Here is a 19,001-nt window from a genome sequence, read left to right on the forward strand (position 1 = left end):
CAGGATATGTAATCTCACATTTTGAGGGTGAAAAGTTGGATCCCACCCCACTTGCCTTGGTCACCAGTCATGAGACTTGTCTCCAGTGTAATCTCATTTTATCCCCAAGTATCCCCTGCTTCCCTCTTATTAATTCCCATTCTAAATCGGGGATCAGCCCCTTAGGGCAAAAACTACTTCCTGGGCTCTCATAACATGTAGCACAAATACCAGTGGCCAAATTCCAACATTTTTCTTCCCCAATTTATTCATCCTGGAGTCTGCAGAGTGAATTGCAGCAGATAAGTAGACACTGATAAGTTGCAACTGATCTGAAATTTCATTATTCTATCTTTCCTTACCCCAGTTCCTTCCTCCCTATCTTCTTGTTTTCCCATACTTGTTGGTCCTATGGCCCCACTGTTCTTCTGGCCACTGATTCACACTACTTCTGGGTCACTGTAACCTCCTAATTCTTCCTGACCTCTCTTAAATCCAGTTCATTTGCAAATCATGACATCACTTTCCCTACTTCTAGGACAAACAGTAACAGCCTCTTGATTGGGATCTCTGCCCTTGAAGTCTCCTCTATCCAGTCCATTTTCTACACAGTTGTCAGCAAACTCTATTGACTCCCTAATGATCTAGATTCAAATGTCATTTCATTTTTTTCAAACGTTTCTTTTTTGTATGTAAATTTTATAATGTACTTAATAATTTACACAGTATTACATCTCCCTGTGTTCAAATCTGGTTTCAGACATTTCCCAAGAAGGTTAAACTCTTACTCAGTGGCAAAAATATTGGAATAGTTTGCCATTTCCTTCTCTAACTCATTTGGAGTTATGAAGACCTGAATTCTAATCTATCTTCAGACATTTACTATGTCTGGGGTGACCTTGGGCAAGTTATTTAACTGTTTGCCTTCATTTTCTCATCTGGAAAATGAGCTGTATAAGGAAATGGCAAAACTATTCCAGTATTTTTGCCAAGAAAATCTCAAATGGAGTCTTATAAGTATAGGAAACAACTGAAAAACGACTGAACAGCAATAACTTGCATATGATTTATAGGTAAAGTAAATTGGACATATTGAGAATAGTAAAACAAATATTTGGAGACCACTGGTCTAGAAGACAATCTTATTTTAAATTTAAACATGAAGAATAGCTGGCTGAACTTAAATAAAATTACATACTAAAGGGTCTGGTACTGATTGTTAAGAATCAAATCTCTTTAGCTCTTATTTTTCTATATTTCTTTTCAGTCACCAAAATTATTTTCTTTTCCACTTCTTATGACAGATCACTGTCCACCTTATCTATGAATATCTGATCTTACAGCAAGCTTTATATTGTAACATTGGGTAAGATTGGCTATTTTGACAGCTCCTGGGCCCATTGGCCAATGTTACTTAATGTTAGTTCCTTTTTAAGAACTTAGCACTTCCTGATCTATTCTGAAGTATTCTGAACCTTTCTTCTGTGTCTACTGCAGGAACTGAAGGGGTCAATAAAAATACCTTTTAAAAAAAAAAAAGACAAGATAAAAAAACTCAGTAATAAAACACATGGTCTTAGATGTCTATATCAAATATAATTCTCAAAGTATAGGTGAAAAATATATATGTATATATGTATGTACATACAGAGAGATGAATTAAAGATTTTTTTTTTACAGGAAAAGGGATTGATGATACCTTTTGTTTCTTCATCATATTTATTTTCTGCTTTTTCTTTCCATCATATACTTCATATTCTGCTTTTGCTCTCATTGTCCCCCATTTCTAGGATATTCTTTTCTCTTTACCTCTGTAAGGGTCTCTCCTTTTCTTCAAAACATTTGTGAAGTATCATCTCCTGCTCGTCTCATCCCTGCTCCCTTCCCCAGCAATTACCCTGTTTGTTTTGGCAATCTAGCTTTATTATGGCTATATGTACTTGTCTCCTTGGAAAGATATAAGCTTCTTGAGAGCAAGAAATACTTTAATTTCGTCTTTGTAACCTCAATCTTTGGCACAATAGCTCACGTATACAAGACTCTTAGTAAATGTTTTCCAGATTATTTGCTCAGGTGAATTTCAGTAAAATCTATTGAAAAAAATTAAAATTTACCTTAATTATAATGTTTAAATTATTGAAGGAACCATTTTTATTGGTATAAAGTTTTAATTTTTTCTTAATGTAGATCCAAACTTAGAATATTTACTGGTGTTTTCTTTTTCCCAGACAGTGTGCGGAGGCAGCCCTCCGAGATGTCAGGCGGTTCCTCAGTGAAGAGGGTGGTCATGTAGCGGTGAGTGTGAAGTCCCACACCCCTCCACAGCATACAGAGCAGCATATTGTGCTCATGCTCCACATAGACACACCTAGCGGGAGCACCCACATTTTCTGGACCTTCTCAAGGTCATAGTCTCTTGCCCTTGAATGCAAGAAAAGAGTTGAATGCCTTTGTATAAAAAACATGTTTATGTGTGGGGTATGTGTTGGCCTTTGATGCACAGGTAATCCTTGAGGCAAAGCTTCCCATGGACTTGTCTGTCCCTCTGCTGTGATGACGTATCACCCAGAGCAAGAGGCAAGCTGGACCTTCTCTGCCTGGAAAGGAAAGAGATGGGAAGCAAGTCACTGTCCAGATGGGGAATTCATCTGTTTTTCCCTTCTTTACGGTTCCAAATCCCAAAACTCCTGTGGGAAGTGAGGCTTTTTTCTGTGAAAGCTACGTTCCTGCTTCTGAGTTATAAGTAGGAAACTTCAGAGAAACATATTCTTAGAGTTGAACTATACCATTCTCGGGGTTAAGAGTTTGGACTCCAACAAATGATAGAATTTCATCAGCCCTGAGTCTGAAGGAGCTATTGTAGCACCTCATAGGACTGAAAGCTTTAATTGTGACTCACATGGTTGGTGGGTTGGTCAAAGCTCTTCCTTTGGTGTAGGGAGTAGAATGCAATCCTGTGTTAGACACTTACTAGTTCTATAACCTTCCAATTTATAAAATGGATATAATAGTAGTACCTCCATCACAGGATTGTTGTGAGGAAGGTAAGTGTGAGTTTTCATTATCATCATAAATTGTTTTTTGTGTCTAGAGCAAGTGCTCTTAATTTGAGATCTGTAAATTTAATTTTCTGATACTTTGACAGTATGTCAATATAATTGATTTCCTTTGTAAAATTATAGATTTCATCCTTTGCATTTAAAAACATGAGAAAGGGTCCATATCATCAGAGTGCCAAAAGGATCTTTGAAACAAAAATGGTTAAAAATACCTGACCTAGAGGTTGGTGTAAAAATTCCCAAGCTGGGCTCTGGGGATTGACTATTGAGACACATCTGCCCCAATCTTGGGATTCATGGTGTCCTTGGTGGGAACAGACCATGTCTCACATGGTCTTTAAAAAATCAGGACTAATCTGGGATATGTTCCAGCACCCTTCCCTGCCTCCTCCAGGCAGTATTGTCAGTCTGTTAGGTGACAAAGGGGTTTCTAGGGGCCTAGTCATCCATCTACACAATCATCCAAGTAGAACTACTCTTGTTAGCTTGGCACTTTGTGTGTACAGAACACCTGTTTTCTGTACTCATAAATGCATGTGTGTTTAATCCTTATTCCATCTTTGAAGGGGGGTAAGGAGTTTTGACAGAAGTTGAAGAGATAAAGCAGGTGCCATGAGAACAGCTTCATTGTTCTCCCCTTCTTGTTCCCTCCCTCCTTTCTATACCTTAATTAGTTCCCTTCCAATCTCTGTAATGTTCAATTTTTCTTGATGCTGATATGAACTGTTATTGCCAAACTGGGTGTTGAAAGTGTGTTTGTCCATCTGGGGTCTTTTATTGCTTTTTTTTTTAAATGTCAAGGACTATTGATTGTCACATTTTTCCATTTGACTCTAGGTTTTTGATGCCACAAATACAACACGAGAACGCAGAGAGACCATCTTTAAATTTGGAGAGGAAAATGGTTACAAGGTGAATCTCCAATTTCTTGATTTGTGTGACTTGACCTGAGGGGCCCAATCTTCAACCACTAGTGCTCCTGTGGCTTGTCTTTCTAATAGGGCTCATTTGTGGTCTGTTCCCTGAACAAAAATTCTGATGTGTTAGAAGGTCCTGCCAGAGCTTGCTTCTTTAGGTGGGATAGGACCCACTGTCTGAACTCTGAACCTCTATCCCTATTAGGAAAGAGGCTTCACAATGAGCCTGGGGTAGGCTTTTTGTAGGAAAGAGCTTCTTACAGCCTGATTTTTGAGGAATATTTTTTTAATACTTTAATAATTTTTTCTTCCCCCATTATACATAAAATCAATTTTTAACATTTTTTATTTTTTTTTTTATTATAGCTTTTTATATACAAGATATATGCATGGGTAATTTTTCAGCATTGGCCCTTGCAAAACCTTCTGTTCCAACTTTTCCCCTTTTTCCCCCCACCTCCTCCCCTAGATGGCAGGTAGACTAATATCTGTTAAATATGTTAAGTATATTAGCATTCTTTTTTTTTTTTTTTTTTTTTAATTGAGTTCTAAATTCTATCCCTCTTTCCCCTTCCAGCTCCTCAAGATGATAGGCAATCTGAGCAAGGTTACACATGTGCAATCATATAAAACATTTTCATATTAGTCATTTTGTACAAAATGACTCAAAATAGGGAAAGGTCAGAAGAAAGGAAAGAAGGTCACGTGTTAGTCTATATTCAGATCATATCAATTTTTTCCTCTGGAGGTAGCTAGCACTTTTCATCATGAATCCTTTGAGATTGTCTAGGATCGTTGTATTGCTGAGAATAGCTAAGACATTCACAGTTAATCATCGTACAGTATTACTGTTCTCCTGTGTTTTTGCTCCCTTCACTCAGCATCAGGTTTTTCTTAAATCGGCTTGTTCATCATTTCTTATAGCATAGTAATATTCCATTAGATTCACGTATTACAACTTGTTTGGCCATTCTTAAATTGATGGATATCCTCTTGATTTTCAATTCTTAGCCACCACATAAAGAGCTGCTATAAATATTTTTGTACAAATGGGCTCTCTCTTTTTTTTTTTTTTAAATCCTTTTGGGATACAAACTTGAAATATTTTTAAAAGGAGTCAGATAGCTAGGTAACATAGCAAATAGAGTGCTCAACTGAGAGGCACAAGTTGTGTGATCCTGAACAAATCACTTATTCTCTTTGTGTTTCCCAGTATATAAAATGGGGATGATGATAATAATCCCTGCTTCACAGGGTTGTTGTGAAGTAAAAATGAGATAATATTTGTGAAACTCTGTACAAACCTTAAGGTGTTATATAAATGTTAGCTAATGTTCTTAAAAAAGAGGAGCCTCCTATTATTTGATCCTTAGGGTAGTTTATTCCCTTGGAGTGGAACATCATGGTCTCTGAATCCTGGAGTAATGAAGGTCTGCCCTGAGGACAGTAGATTTCTCAGAGGAGAAAGGAATTTCAGTATCTGAGCTATGATTTTAAACTTAGCAGTTAATACATATAACTCAAATTTATTCCTTTTGTGTCTTGATTTCTTCCCTTCTTGGGGATCCTTAATTCCTTGGATTTGAGGCTGCAGACTTTCTTTGTTGAATCAATCTGTGTGGATCCTGAAGTCATTGCTGCCAACATTGTGGTAAGTGAATCAACCTGAATTCTTTGCTTAACATTCAGGGGACTATGGTATAGAGCTAGAGTAAGCCCTGGCTGAAGAAAGGACTCTTCTGCTCTTGTTCTGTCCCTCGTCTTTTGCCTGACACAGCCAGTTAGTGCTCAGCATTGTGAAAAAGGCCAGAGTTTCCTGGAAACACTATTTATGTAATTTAAAAAAGGAGGAGAAGGATTGTTATATATGCCTAGAGAAGAGGCTGGTAAGATTATTAAGGAAAACACCATGGGAAAGGAGATAAGTGAACCTGACTCAGCCTGGGATGGAGGGTAGCCAAGATTTTCAATTTTATAAATTAGTACTAATACCACAACTCAAGGATCAATGACCAACAACATGTTTGCTGAGAGCAGCTCCTTTGGTGAACTTCCATTTATAAATCCCTCTCCTCCTTCCTTTTCTGAATCTATTTTTCATATCCTCCCTCCCAAGCTCCAGCACCCTGATATCCTCGGCTGTCTAGAGCACCTCATCTTACCCAGAGTTCCCATCCTGTTAGCCCTTCTTTCCTACCCATTCCATTTTCTTTTCTTATCAAAACTTAGGTGATACCTGACTTGAAAGGTTCAAAGGAGGTTAGATTTTCTCTAGAGGGACTTTGAGGACAGAATGTGCACAGAGCATTCTCCCTCTAGGCCTGTGGCCATAAAGTAGGAAAAAAGATAAACTCTCTTTCCTTATTTTCTTTCTTCCCATGGATTGACTGTTCCCTTTCTTCTTTTTCCATAGCAAGTGAAGCTGGGCAGTCCTGACTACATTGACTGTGGGAATGATGAAGCCACAGAAGACTTCATGAACAGGATTGAATGCTACAAGAACTCCTATGAGACACTGGATGAAAATCTAGACAAGTAAGTGTCCCTGTTGCCTGGTCCCAGGAAGAGCCAGGTCTCCTGAAGCAGACTTGTCAGGAAACGGCTTTCAGTAAGCCTGGTATGGAGAACTCCTTTTGGTCCTATCCCCTGTGGCTCATCTAAGGCAAGCCTCTTTTCTAAACTGCTTGGGGGTGAGGATAAGAAGTAATAATAATAATAACAACAATCACTAGCATTTATTATATAGCACTTGAAGGTTTATAAAAATGTTTAGTCTTATTAGAACCCTGAAAGATAGGTGCTAATATTATCCCCTTATTTCACATGAAAAAACTCAGGCAAGCAGAAGGTTAAATGATGTACCCAGGGTCACACAGCTAGTAAATGTCTGAGACAGGATTTGAACTCGGGATGCCCTGACTCAAAAGTTCAGCACTTTATCCACTATATTACCTGACTGCGTAGGGAAAAAAAGTCCTATCAAAATGTCATTGAAATAACCTTTCCAAAAAAGAGAGAGAGAAAGAAATAGCATTTCCTAATCATGTTTCTTGAATAAGCTTAGGTGATCCCGGCCTAAGATGAGAAAGTAGCTCCCTGTCACCCTCCTCACTTCCTGCCAGTGGTAGTAGCCAGTGGTACCCTGTAACTTCTTGGGTGTTCACTACTGGTTTCCTATAGGAAAAATGTAGGGCCAGATCTGACCTGTTCCTACCCAGGTTCACTCCTTTGCCTGGGTCCCTGGCTACATTCCCTCTAGCTGTGGAGGCTAACAAGGAGTATTCTTGTGTTTCTTTTATTCTTCTGACAATTATTGTCCTGCATTTTTTTATTGCTGTGATGATTAGTGGTGACAATAGAAAAGTTCCCAGGATGAACAGGATCATTGCTCTCCATGTAGACCTTATGACAGTGGTAGGAATTATCCCAGAGGTCTGTCTTAGAGACTCCATCCTCTCACCTCTTGCACTCAGTGTACCTTTAGAATGCAAGATCTCTTGACATCTGGAGCTTGATGAGGGCCTCTTTCTGTACCACGTGGCTCACTGAGAGCCGCCTGCTGCTCTCTCAATTTAACTTTCTTCCTTTCCTCCCTTCCCAGTAAAGGGGACAAAGACCACCTCAGTTTTTCCATTGAGCTTTTTTGTGCCTCCTCTCAGTGTGTTCACCATCTACATTCGGCAGTCTAGCCCAGCATGGGGCACATTACAGACCTCTGGACAGATGTGTCAGATAAGAGATTAACTTGATCATGGCTTTGTGGAAAAAAAGGAAGGGGAAGGGGAGATAAAGGACTGAGAGAGATTATGAATAAGGTAATGGAGAGAGTGCTGGACTTGGAGACTGAAAGGCATTGGTTCAAATCCCAACTCAAATACTACCTGAGCAACTTTAAAAAGATTTTTCTCCTCCCTGTATCCGTTTCCCCATCTGTAAAAGGAAGGCATTGTACTTGATGGGATCTATAGTCCCTTTCGACTCAAAGTTTGCGTTTCCGTGACCTGAAAAATCATAGTGGGAGATGCTCGGAATGATATCTGCCAAGCTGCCTGGGTGCTTTTTACCACCATGGCTTCTTGGTTTGACTCACAGATGAGGCACGAGACGAAGGGATTACAGGAGACAAGAAGAGCATGGTGAGAGTGAAAACTTGGGACTGCCTTTTGTTTTATGAAAAGTCAATACAACTCCATTAAAAGTGGCTCCTTGAGCCAGAGATTTTGCTTCTCTGCAGGTCAGATTGTTGTCACGTGTGGTGTGTAAGCGAACCCCTCGTTGGTACGCTGGAAGCCGAGAGAGCACACTAGTAGTCCTTGTCCCATCCTGTCCTCTGCCAACTAACGAGCCCAAGCTGTTTGCTAAGGCTTTTGTCTTGAAAGTGTGTGCCCATGAATGAAGTGATGATAGGAGCTACAGCCTGACCATAAGTGACTAAAAATTTGATTAAATGTCTTGTTATTTGAGCCAGTGGCGTTTGGGCTGGAAGCTTGAACTATTCTCATGAGTCTCTGTGTTTTTCTCTTGGTCTTCCTTCTCTTGTGCTTTCCTTCCCTCTCTCCCTTTTCCCTCTGACTCCACATCTTTCCCTTCTTTCTGCCTTTCTTTCTATATGGCTCTTCCTCATTCTTCCTCTCTCCACTGCTCCACTTTCTTCTTCCTCGTCTTGCCCCCTTTTCTGTATATCCTCTTCTTTATTTCCCTGTTTCCTCCCACTCCATCTCTGTCTGTCTCTTTTGTTGCCCATTCCCTTTATCTCTCTTTCTCTCTGCTTTCTTTCCCCTATCTGTGCTTCTTATTTCACTTTCTTCTCTTTTCCTAACTTCCTCTCTCCTTCTCTCTGGGTCCCCCTTTCTTATCTCCTCTCCTTTTCCAACTCTTCCTCCTCTGTGGGAGAAAGGGATCTCTCCTATATCAAGATCATGGATGTGGGACGGAGTTACCTGGTAAATCGAGTGATGGACCATATTCAGAGTCGGATTGTTTACTACCTCATGAATATTCATGTGACCCCTCGATCCATCTACCTCTGTCGCCATGGAGAAAGTGAATTGAATCTCAAAGGAAGGATAGGAGGGGACACAGGACTGTCCCCAAGGGGAAAGGAGGTATGTGGTGATGAGCTTATAATCATTATGGTAGCTGATACTCATAGCCATTGACCTTATAGCAAGTGCTTTATATGTTTTCTCTTTTGATCACAACAGCCCTGGGAGGTAAATAGAGAAAGTAACCATTATATTTTACAAATGAGGAAACTGAATGTAAAGAAGGTTAAATGAGTAAGGTCATCCCACAAATAGGAAGTGCCTGAGCCAAGAATGCTTAGGCTGCTCTGCCTGTCTGCACTATAAAGCACTGGAGCTTTCCTTCCTTCCTAGAACCCAGCTGGACTGAATTCAAGTGGATGGCAAAGCTTTAGTTCAGGAAGTTTTGTGTGTGTAGGGTGGATATAAGAGTTCTCCTTCCTGCTGTGAGAAGTCGACCTGAAAATCTCTAAAGTGAGCAAAGAGTATTTCCCATGTATCCAAGCTGCCATAAACCTAAGCACTCTGTTAATCACTCAGCTTACAGGAGGTTGAGGAAAATTGTCCTTTCTGGCAAGTCAGTCCAATAAGCGAGTATTTATTCATTTGAAGTAAACTAGTGCCAGGCTCTGTGCTAAGCACTATAGCCTCAATAACAAAAATAGAGCAGTTCCCTGCCTTGCATCTTTTTGAGGAGATAGCAAGGAGATAGCATGTATAGATTTAGGTATCTCAAAAGTTTTGGTGTAAGTTTAATCTTTAATAACCTCAGAAGTATAAATGTTTCAAATTTGCAAAAAAAAATGTCATTTTCAAAACTTATTTAAATTTATATTTATTTTGTGAATCATCATTAATTTAAAATTTTTTAATTTCAATCAAAGCACCCTTTTTTTTTTTGATAGTTTTTTTTTTTTTTTTTTTTTTATTTAATAGCCTTTTATTTACAGGATATATACATGGGTAACTTTACAGCATTAACAATTGCCAAACCTCTTGTTCCACTTTTTCACCCCTTACCCCCCACCCCCTCCCCCAGATGGCAGGATAACCAGTAGATGTTAAATATATTAAAATATAACTTAGATACACAATAAGTATACATGACCAAAACATTATTTTGCTGTACAAAAAGAATCAGGCTCTGAATTATTGTACAATTAGCTTGTGAAGGAAATCAAAAATGCAGGTGTGCATAAATATAGGGATTGGGAATTTAATGTAATGGTTTTTAGTCATCTCCCAGAGTTATTTTTCTGGGCATAGCTAGTTCAGTTCATTACTGCTCCATTAGAAATAATTTGGTTGATCTCGTTGCTGAGGATGGCCTGATCCATCAGAACTGGTCATCATCTAGTATTGTTGTTGAAGTATATAATGATCTCCTGGTCCTGCTCATTTCACTCAGCATCAGTTTGTGTAAGTCTCTCCAGGCCTTTCTGAAATCATCCTGTTGGTCATTTCTTACAGAACAGTAATATTCCATAATTTTCATATACCACAATTTATTCAGCCATTCTCCAACTGATGGACATCCATTCAGTTTCCAGTTTCTAGCCACTACAAAAAGGAAAGCACCCTTTCTTATGTATTGTGTGTGTGCAACAGTTTTTTTTTTTTTTTTTTTTTTTCTGGATTACACTTTCTCAGACCATTGAATGGGTACAATAAGTCTACTTGCTTGGCCACCCAAGTCACCTGGTCTAGCTTCATTAGACTTTTTCTTTTGAAGTCATATACATAAAACTAAACAAACTTTTTTTTAATTTAATAGCCTTTTATTTACAGGTTATATGCATGGATAACTTTACAGCATTAACAATTGCCAAACCTCTTGTTCCACTTTTTCACCCCTTACCCCCCACCTCCTCCCCCAGATGGCAGGATAACCAGTAGATGCAAAACTAACTTTTTAAAATGATTAAGCTAGGATTATAAATGCACTCCTTTCGATCACTGAATGGTGGCTGATAAAATTTTTACAAAGTTTGGAAATTGATTAAGCCACAAAATGGTAATCATGTTGAATTATAATAAAACATTTTTAAATTTTAATATTTCAAGTAAAGTTATTAAAGTTTAAAATAGCATTAAGACTTTTGGGACACTATATAAATATATGGAAAATTTAAGGATAATAAACAGTTTTGTGATGACTTTCACTAGAGAAACTCCCAAGTGAGAAAGCTCTATCAAGGCAAGTTGACATATTCGCTACAACTTAAAGCTTAGAGCACTGAAAGCTAAAGTAACTTAACAGGTTTCATACAGCCAGCCTATATTAGAGGTTGGCTCTCAGGACCCCTTCATACCAAATATAAAAAATAAACACAAGGAAATACTTTATGGGAGCTAGTGAAGGCACAAAACATTGGCCATGACTGAATAACATACTGGTTGCTGCGAGGATTGGGAAAGAACTTGGGTAGGAAGTAGTCCTTGAACCCATTGGATAAGGGAAGTGATCAGGTAAGAATCGGGAATGACTAGGTTACAAATGTGGGTACCTGAAAAAGTGGTACCCAGGCTAAAATTTGCAAGTTTGGAGGAGGGGAGATTTGGGCTGGGATGGTGAAAGATAATGAATCGTTTTAGAAATGATGTGTTTGAAATATCTCTGTGACTTCCAATTCAAAATGTCTAAGAGACAGCTGAAGATACAGGACAGGACCACAGGGCTAAGTGTATATATTTGTGAGTCATCTGTATAAATTGATCATAATAGAATCTATGAAAGCTGGGCTGATAGATAACTTAGAGAGAGAGAACCTGAGGGTCTCAAACCTTGTATATCCCTAATTAGGGATTGAGGTCTGTAAGACTGAAGAGTGATAAGAGAGGAGGAAGGAAAAAAAAGGGCAGAGAAAATCAAAAACTGGGGAGAGAGTATTTAGTAGGTCAGAATGTAAATTGCTAAAGAAAGGTCAAATTAGGAAAAATCTACTAAATTTGGCAATAGGATCATTGGTAACTTAGGAAAGAGGGGTTTCAATTGCGTGATGTAGTCAGAACAAGATCACAAGGGACTGAGAAGTGAGTGAGAGGGTGGCTGGTCATGGGGCCAAGGCGTGTAAATAGGTTTTATTTTTGTTGTTTTGTTTTTTAGGGGTTTGGCTGTGAAAGGCATGAGAATTTGAGAGCAGTGATCTGAGGGAACTGTAGGGTACAAGGAGGAAAAGATCATGGTCCCCAATTGACAGGGGTGAATTCAGCTTGGGGATGAGCCAGACCCATACTGCCACTCTTTTGACCACAGGCGGGAGAACTCTGAAAACATTTGAGCAGCAGGACTCCCTATTGGAATACATGCTGACCTCCAAACCACCGTCCTTCACTTGGGCAATCTAGAGATAACCATAACCCTTCATAATTAGAATTGGTCTGGATTAGATATGGCTGATCCATCTGCACAGCCCTACAATCAGGACAGGGTGTGTTTGGTTGAGGGAATGCGGGTGGGGGGGTGGGGCGGTATTCTCAAGTTTTATGAAAAACAAATAAAAGGGTGCTGTGAGTTCTTTTGATTGGATGGTCTCTGCTCTGTGGGGAGTTCAGGGAATCCAGGAGTGAAAGGAAGTCTGAGGGCCGAGTCTGATTTTGCTTTGTGTCCTCAGTTTGCCAAGAGCTTGGCCCGGTTCATTCATGATCAGAATATCAAAGATCTGAAGGTTTGGACCAGCCAGATGAAGAGGACAATTCAAACTGCAGAGGCCCTGGGGGTCCCCTATGAGCAGTGGAAGGTTCTGAACGAAATTGATGCAGTAAGTTCCCTGCTGCCCTTGCAGTGGATATCACAGCCCCTCACCTACTTACCCCAAAACAGCAGACATGATTCCACTCACTTGGGAAATGGGGTGCGGGCTGGAGTAAGGCTCACCCATAGATCACGTGGGTACATGTCCAGGGTATACGTCCAAGCTGAAGTGGGAAAGAACTGGACTGAAAAAATGCTCTCCAGGACTGGTGCCCTGGCGGTAGTCCTCCCATCTCCGCCCAAAGAGGGCTTTTGTGCTAGGTCAGGCCCCCTTTACCTCGCCCCTGGACATCTAAATCAGCTGCCTACCTGTTGCTTCCTTCCATCCTTTGGTCCATCCCAAATAGACTGCTAAAGTAATTTTCCCAATGACTAGAACTGTTCACATCACTTCCCTACTTAGAATGCTTTATTAGCTCCTAAATGTCCACAAGGTAAGTACAAATTGGCATTTTGGACTCTCTACAATGAAGACCACTAGTTCTTTACTGGCCTTGCCAGGACTCTACAATGTGGTCCGAGCTTGTCTTTTCAATTATATTTTCTACCTCTGTTTACTCTCCATGGAGATGACTGTTTAGACCCTAAATAGATTCCCAACCCTATGCTTTATTAATATACTTTTCTTTGCTTGGAAGTCTTCCCACCTACTTTCATTCTTCAAGCCGTTGCTCAGATGTTCTGCTTCTAAGAAGTTCTGTTAACCCCAGTCCCCAGGGGCCTTAGTTTTTCTAAGCTACTGGAACCCTCTCTGTCCTTAACACAAGCTGTCTGTTAAAAATGTTATTTTCCGTATTTCTCCTTTTGACACTTGGAGAAACTACCAGTCAGAAAGGGGAGCAAAAGTTCCTAACTTATAAGTACAGCCGGCAACATTCTTGATTCCTGAGTCTATCCTTCTCACAAAGTGATGTCCCTTCATATTGACCTCATTTTTCTAGTCTCAGGAGGAAGGAACAATATGTAGAATATTGAAGGCTCAGAAGTAGGTGGACAATATTTGAGAGACTGAGAGCTACAAAGTAAATGGAGTAATTCTAATTATTCCCACAATAATGCTAATGTCTCCAGGGCTGGAAGGTAGAATGAGCTCTAAGGATAAGAGAATTACAGTTTGGGGAGGGGTGATAAAGCTAATGCCTTCTGGTCTTGTTTTCAAGGGTGTCTGTGAAGAGATGACTTATGAAGAAATTCAAGAGCATCACCCTTTGGAATTTGCACTTCGAGATCAAGACAAATATAGATACCGATACCCAAAGGGAGAGGTATGTGTCTTTCAGGACCTGATTTACGATTTGCCTTACAGCTTTGTGAGCCTATTTTGGCAGGAGTGAAGAGAAGAGGGTTTGTTCTATAGCTTCATTGTCTAGGTAATAGGTGCTTAACCTTTTGTTGTATCGTGGACCCCTTGGCAATCTGGTGAAGCCCATGGATCCCTTCTCAGAACAGTGTTTTTTAATTAGTAAGACTGAATAGGGGCAGCAGGGTGGCAGTGGGTAGAGTACCAGCCCTGAAGTCAGCAGGGCCTGAGTTCAAATCTAGTCTCAGACACTTAACACTTCCTGGCTGTGTGACCCTGGGCAAGTTTCCCCCCAATTGCCTGGGATGGGGGGAAACTGAATACCTGGGATCACAAAGGAAATTAAAATATTGAAATACAGCCATCCTCTCATCAGTACTTGACCAATCCCCATTCCGAGTGGTCGGCCTTCAGGTCATCGCACAGGGATGGGGGAGATGCTGGCTTTGGTGGGGATTCCCTGGCCTCTGAGGGAAGTCTGGCCACTTCCATGACCCTAGAAATAATTGCCAGTGTTGGAGAAGTGCCCACAGAAGTGCCTGATTCACCCCATGAACTTAGGACCTTGCTCTCTTCCCTAAAGGAGGTAAACTGGATCCCAGGAAAATACCTAGTAATCCTGCTCTCTGGGGAAGGATTCCCTGCACCTTTCTTGGGCCCGGGACCCTGGTCCTTGCCAGTGTCAGACCTCACCTGTGCCGGCTCCTTAGGAGACCAAAGGGGGGCTCCCAGCCCATGGAAGGACTGTTGCCACCACTTTGAGCTCAGCCGAGTCCAGAGCCCTGGAGTAATCTGGTGTTACTGCTGCCCCCTTCTGGCCCTACACAGTGGTGCAAACTCAGTGTGGGAATTTGCTTGATTGGACATATTTGTTACATGGACTTCTTCCCAGTAGGGGAGGGTTGAAGGGTTGAAGGATGAGAGCAAATAGAGCTGGAGTATCCAAAAAAAAAGAACTCACTGAGACATTGATTTTTTTAAAATGCCAAGAGCAAGATAGAAGGAAGATCAGACAGAAGCAGAATCGGGAAAGAATGGACTTATTTTATACTTTAAAAGAAAAATAAGCTCTAGATAATAGAGATCTGAAGTTTCACGTGTATTCCTCCTTTTTTTTATTAACTATTTGTTATGCTAATACTCATGTGATATTTAAATTCAGAATAAAAAATTAAGGTTTTTTTTTTTTTTTTTTTAAAGCAATGGAGGCTTCCTGTTGATCGGCTGCTAAGAGTTAAGCAAAACAGATCTCTGATCTGAACAAGATAGCCTCTCCCCAAGTACTACAGATTGAGCTTAATGTAATGGTTTGATTTGAAAAATTACCCCCCTCCCCCCATAAATTGATAAATGGTTAAAGGATAGAAACAAAAAGTTTACAGAGGAAGAAATCCAAATTCTCAATAGCCATTTAAACAACATAGCCTTCATTTATTTTTTATTTATTGATTTATTTATTGCTGAGGCATTTGGGGTTAAGTGACTTGCCCAGTATCACACAACTAGGACGTGTTATGTGTCTAAGACCAGATTTTAACTCAGATCCTCCTGACTTCACAACTGGTGCTCTATCCACTGTGCCACCTAGCTGCCCCCGATCATTAATAATTAGAGAAATGTAAATTAAAATAACTCCACAGTACTGCTTTATAACAATCAGATTATCTTAATTAGCAAAAAAGAAAATAAATGACAAATGGTAGAAGAGCTGTAGGAAAACAGGTCCTTTAATGCTACAAACTGGTCCAGCCATTCTGGAAAGCAATTTGGAACCATGCTCCCTAAAGCTATTAAACTTTGCATAAACTATGGTGAAGCTTTTTGTGGTAGCAATGAATTGGAAACTAAAAGAATGTCCCACCAACTGAGGAATGATTAAACAAGTTATGGTATGTGAATGTGATGGAATACTATTGTGTTTTAAGAATTAAAGAGACGGTAGTTGCAGAAAACCTGAGAAAATTTGTATGTACAGATGAAGTAAGCATAACCAGGAAAACAATTTATATAATAAAAACAGTATTTATTTTTGTTATCAAGATAAACAACTTCAAAAGTCTTAACAACTCTGAACAGTAACCAATAATAATTACAAAACATTCATGAGAAAACATTCTGCCTACCTCCTTTTAAGAGAACTGATAGACTTCCAAGTTTAGAGTGAAGCCTATTTTATTTCTTGTTCTTTGAACTTGACTAAAGTGGAAATCTGTTTTGCATGACAACTAATATTTGAAATGGGTAAAGGAAGGAAAGGAGAAAATTAGGAACTGAAAATAAAAGAAAAGCAAAGAAAGGGAGAGAGGAAGGAAGATTGATTGACTCATTGGCCACAGAGTTGTGAAAGATATTTGAAGAAGGCTAAATTTGGAAGTCCTTCCTGTTAGGTCCCTTAAGTCATCATTTCTGGGCTCTCAGGTCATTTAAATGGCCTAGAAACTCTTGCATGGAATCTGTCCAGTGTCACCCAATAGTTGATACAGATGCTTTTGACCCCAGATCAGCAGGTGCTTCTTTAAATTGTTTGTTTGTTTTGGAGGGGGTTGAGGTAACTGGGGTTAAGAGAGTTGCCCAGAGTCACACAGCTAGGATGTGTTTAAGTGTCTGAGGTCGGATTTGAACTCGGAGCCGGTGCTCTATCCACTGTGCCATCTAACTGCTCCCAGCAGGTGCTTCCTGAGGACCCAGAGCCTGCGGTCACAGTTATTGACTGTGTAGACTCCAGTGGTGTCTCTACAGATAGCACATGCTCTATGAAATTAGGAGTTCTTAACCTCGAATCCGTAAACTTGTCTTGTTATTGACTCTTTGTATTTGACCTCTTTTGTAACCCTATGTATTTTATGTTATTTTAACAACATCTGAGAAGTCCATAGCTGGAGATACTGAATTAGTTGTGTGACCCTAGCCAAGACACTTGATTGTCTCCCAAAAAATTGTTTTTTTTTTTTTAAAAAAGATGGTATAGGATGGACTGAACATATTACAATTCTTCAGACATCCCTGTAGTTCACAGTTCCTCTGTGACTCAGATAGTCTTTGAGAATTTCCATGGCCTAAAATACTATTCCTTTGCCAGAGTGTTTCCCAGAACCTGGCCAGGCTCACCCTTACATGACAGGTACATAGCCCGTTTATTAACAGTTGGGCATATGGAAATAGAGGGAGAGAAAGAGGAAACAAGGATGACTCCGGTGTCATAAACCTGAATAAATTAAAGCCTCCCAGAGTGATCCCAACAAAGCTTTTCCCTTATAACCAGTATTGCCTCTGTGCCATAATGAAGCACCAGAGCTGGAACTGAGAATAAGAAGAATGCATTTAATTAGGCTTAACCAGAATGTTCTAAAGTTTGTAGCCTCTACCAGGGATAGTCCCCAAGGACAGAGAATTGGCTTTAAGAAGTGAAATCTGGCAAGCAGCAATAGCTCTTGGGCTTCAGTGAAGATATCCCACAGTTGCACAAATCGATTTCGAAACTACTGTCCCTGCCTGGACCACCCCCAAGTCCCCATGTATACTTGTGTTATGATAAATCTTCAATTAAGAGAAAGTGAGCTTAATCTATGAGCAGAGTTTTATACAGTTATAAAAGTTCATTACATAATGTCAGGGGGTGCCAACTAAACTAAATTATGCGGTCTTACAAAAGGGGCCTTCTAGCGTCCATGCTCTCATATAGTTAGTCAGCACTCTTGGAATGTCTCCAACTTGGGACTCTGTATCAAACAAATTCAGTGCTAGGGAAAACATCTGACCAGGTGGAATCATCCTCCATTCAGTTTCTTTATCTCCTTCTAGATGTCTCTTGCTTATATACTCAGTCTCCTATGAAATATCACAAGTCAAACTGGAAATGTCCTCGGCCTGAAAGGGGTTGGCCAGCAAAAGTCTAGATTACAAGCCAGTCTTTTTCTTTATTAAAGCTTTTTATTTTTCAAAACATATGTAGGGATAATTCTTCAGCATTAATCCTTGCAAAACCTTGTATTCCAATTTTTCCCCTTTTCTCCCCACCTCCTCACCTACATGGCAAGCAGTCTAATATGTTAAACATGGAAGGAAGTATATGTTAAATCCAATATATGCATAAATATTTATATAATTATCGTGCTGCACAAGAAAAATCAAATCAAACCAGAAAAAAGTAAGAAATAAAATAAAATGCAAGCAAACAACAAAAAGAGTGAAAATGCTATTTTGTGATCCACACTCAGTTCTACAACTCAGTCTTTGGCACATTGAGGCAAAGGGATTGTGTTGGAAAATAACATAACAGTTCTCTTTCCTTACTCTAGGCCATTAGAGTTAACTTTAAAATTGTGTGCATCAAGCACTGGAGATAAAGCAGCTGTTGTGAGGAATCCACATGTGGAGGAAAGTTAGTAATATCACCAAAAAAAACCTGTCTTATCACAACCTCTATTGAAAGGCCTTTGCCCAAAACCCACTACAGATACTTTCTGTTCCCAACTGCCCTTCCATGACATATGACACCAAACTGACATTCCAGGAGGCTGTGCTGGGTGTTAGCCCTATATAAATGCTATATTAATAAAAAAAGGAATAATGCTTTAGAATCCCTAAACACCATGGACACTTGGATGCTTTTTAATTAAACCTTCCCTTTCTTATCTCACTCTCATAGAGTGGTCTGCTTGCAACAGAAAATTCTGTAGTCAGTCTCCAAATACTAGTGACTTTCCTTTGATTCTCCTTCACGTGAATAAAAGAATTATAGCATTAAGCAGTATTGGAAGCAGGGCTACACCTGATTGTTGCAGGTTGCTGCCTTGAGTTGTTCACCTTGTACCTTCTGACATTCACTTTAGTAGTAGTAGTAGTAATAGTAGTATACAGATCATGTAAAAGAATTATGGGAAATAAAAAGTTTGAAAGATAGGTTGAAAGACACTGAATGCCTTGCTCATGGAGTTTATACTACTACTGCTGCTGCTGCTGCTGCTG

At 39.7% G+C, this 19,001-nt stretch overlaps 1 protein-coding gene across 4 annotated transcripts in view; it reads left to right on the top strand.

Annotated features, from left to right (window-relative positions):
• Positions 1-19,001, top strand: part of PFKFB4 (6-phosphofructo-2-kinase/fructose-2,6-biphosphatase 4) — a 74,516-nt gene that overhangs the window by 40,473 nt on the left and 15,042 nt on the right. For all 4 annotated transcript variants that reach the window (XM_031961160.1, XM_031961156.1, XM_031961148.1 and 1 more), the window contains exons 4-10: positions 2,208-2,274; positions 3,876-3,950; positions 5,550-5,606; positions 6,369-6,490; positions 8,853-9,060; positions 12,594-12,740; positions 13,894-13,998. In XM_031961160.1, the coding sequence (XP_031817020.1) occupies positions 2,208-2,274; positions 3,876-3,950; positions 5,550-5,606; positions 6,369-6,490; positions 8,853-9,060; positions 12,594-12,740; positions 13,894-13,998 (781 nt within the window). The remainder of the gene's footprint in view (positions 1-2,207; positions 2,275-3,875; positions 3,951-5,549; positions 5,607-6,368; positions 6,491-8,852; positions 9,061-12,593; positions 12,741-13,893; positions 13,999-19,001) is intronic.

Source organism: Sarcophilus harrisii, chromosome 1, assembly GCF_902635505.1.
Source record: "Sarcophilus harrisii chromosome 1, mSarHar1.11, whole genome shotgun sequence".
Taxonomy (NCBI): domain Eukaryota; kingdom Metazoa; phylum Chordata; class Mammalia; order Dasyuromorphia; family Dasyuridae; genus Sarcophilus; species Sarcophilus harrisii.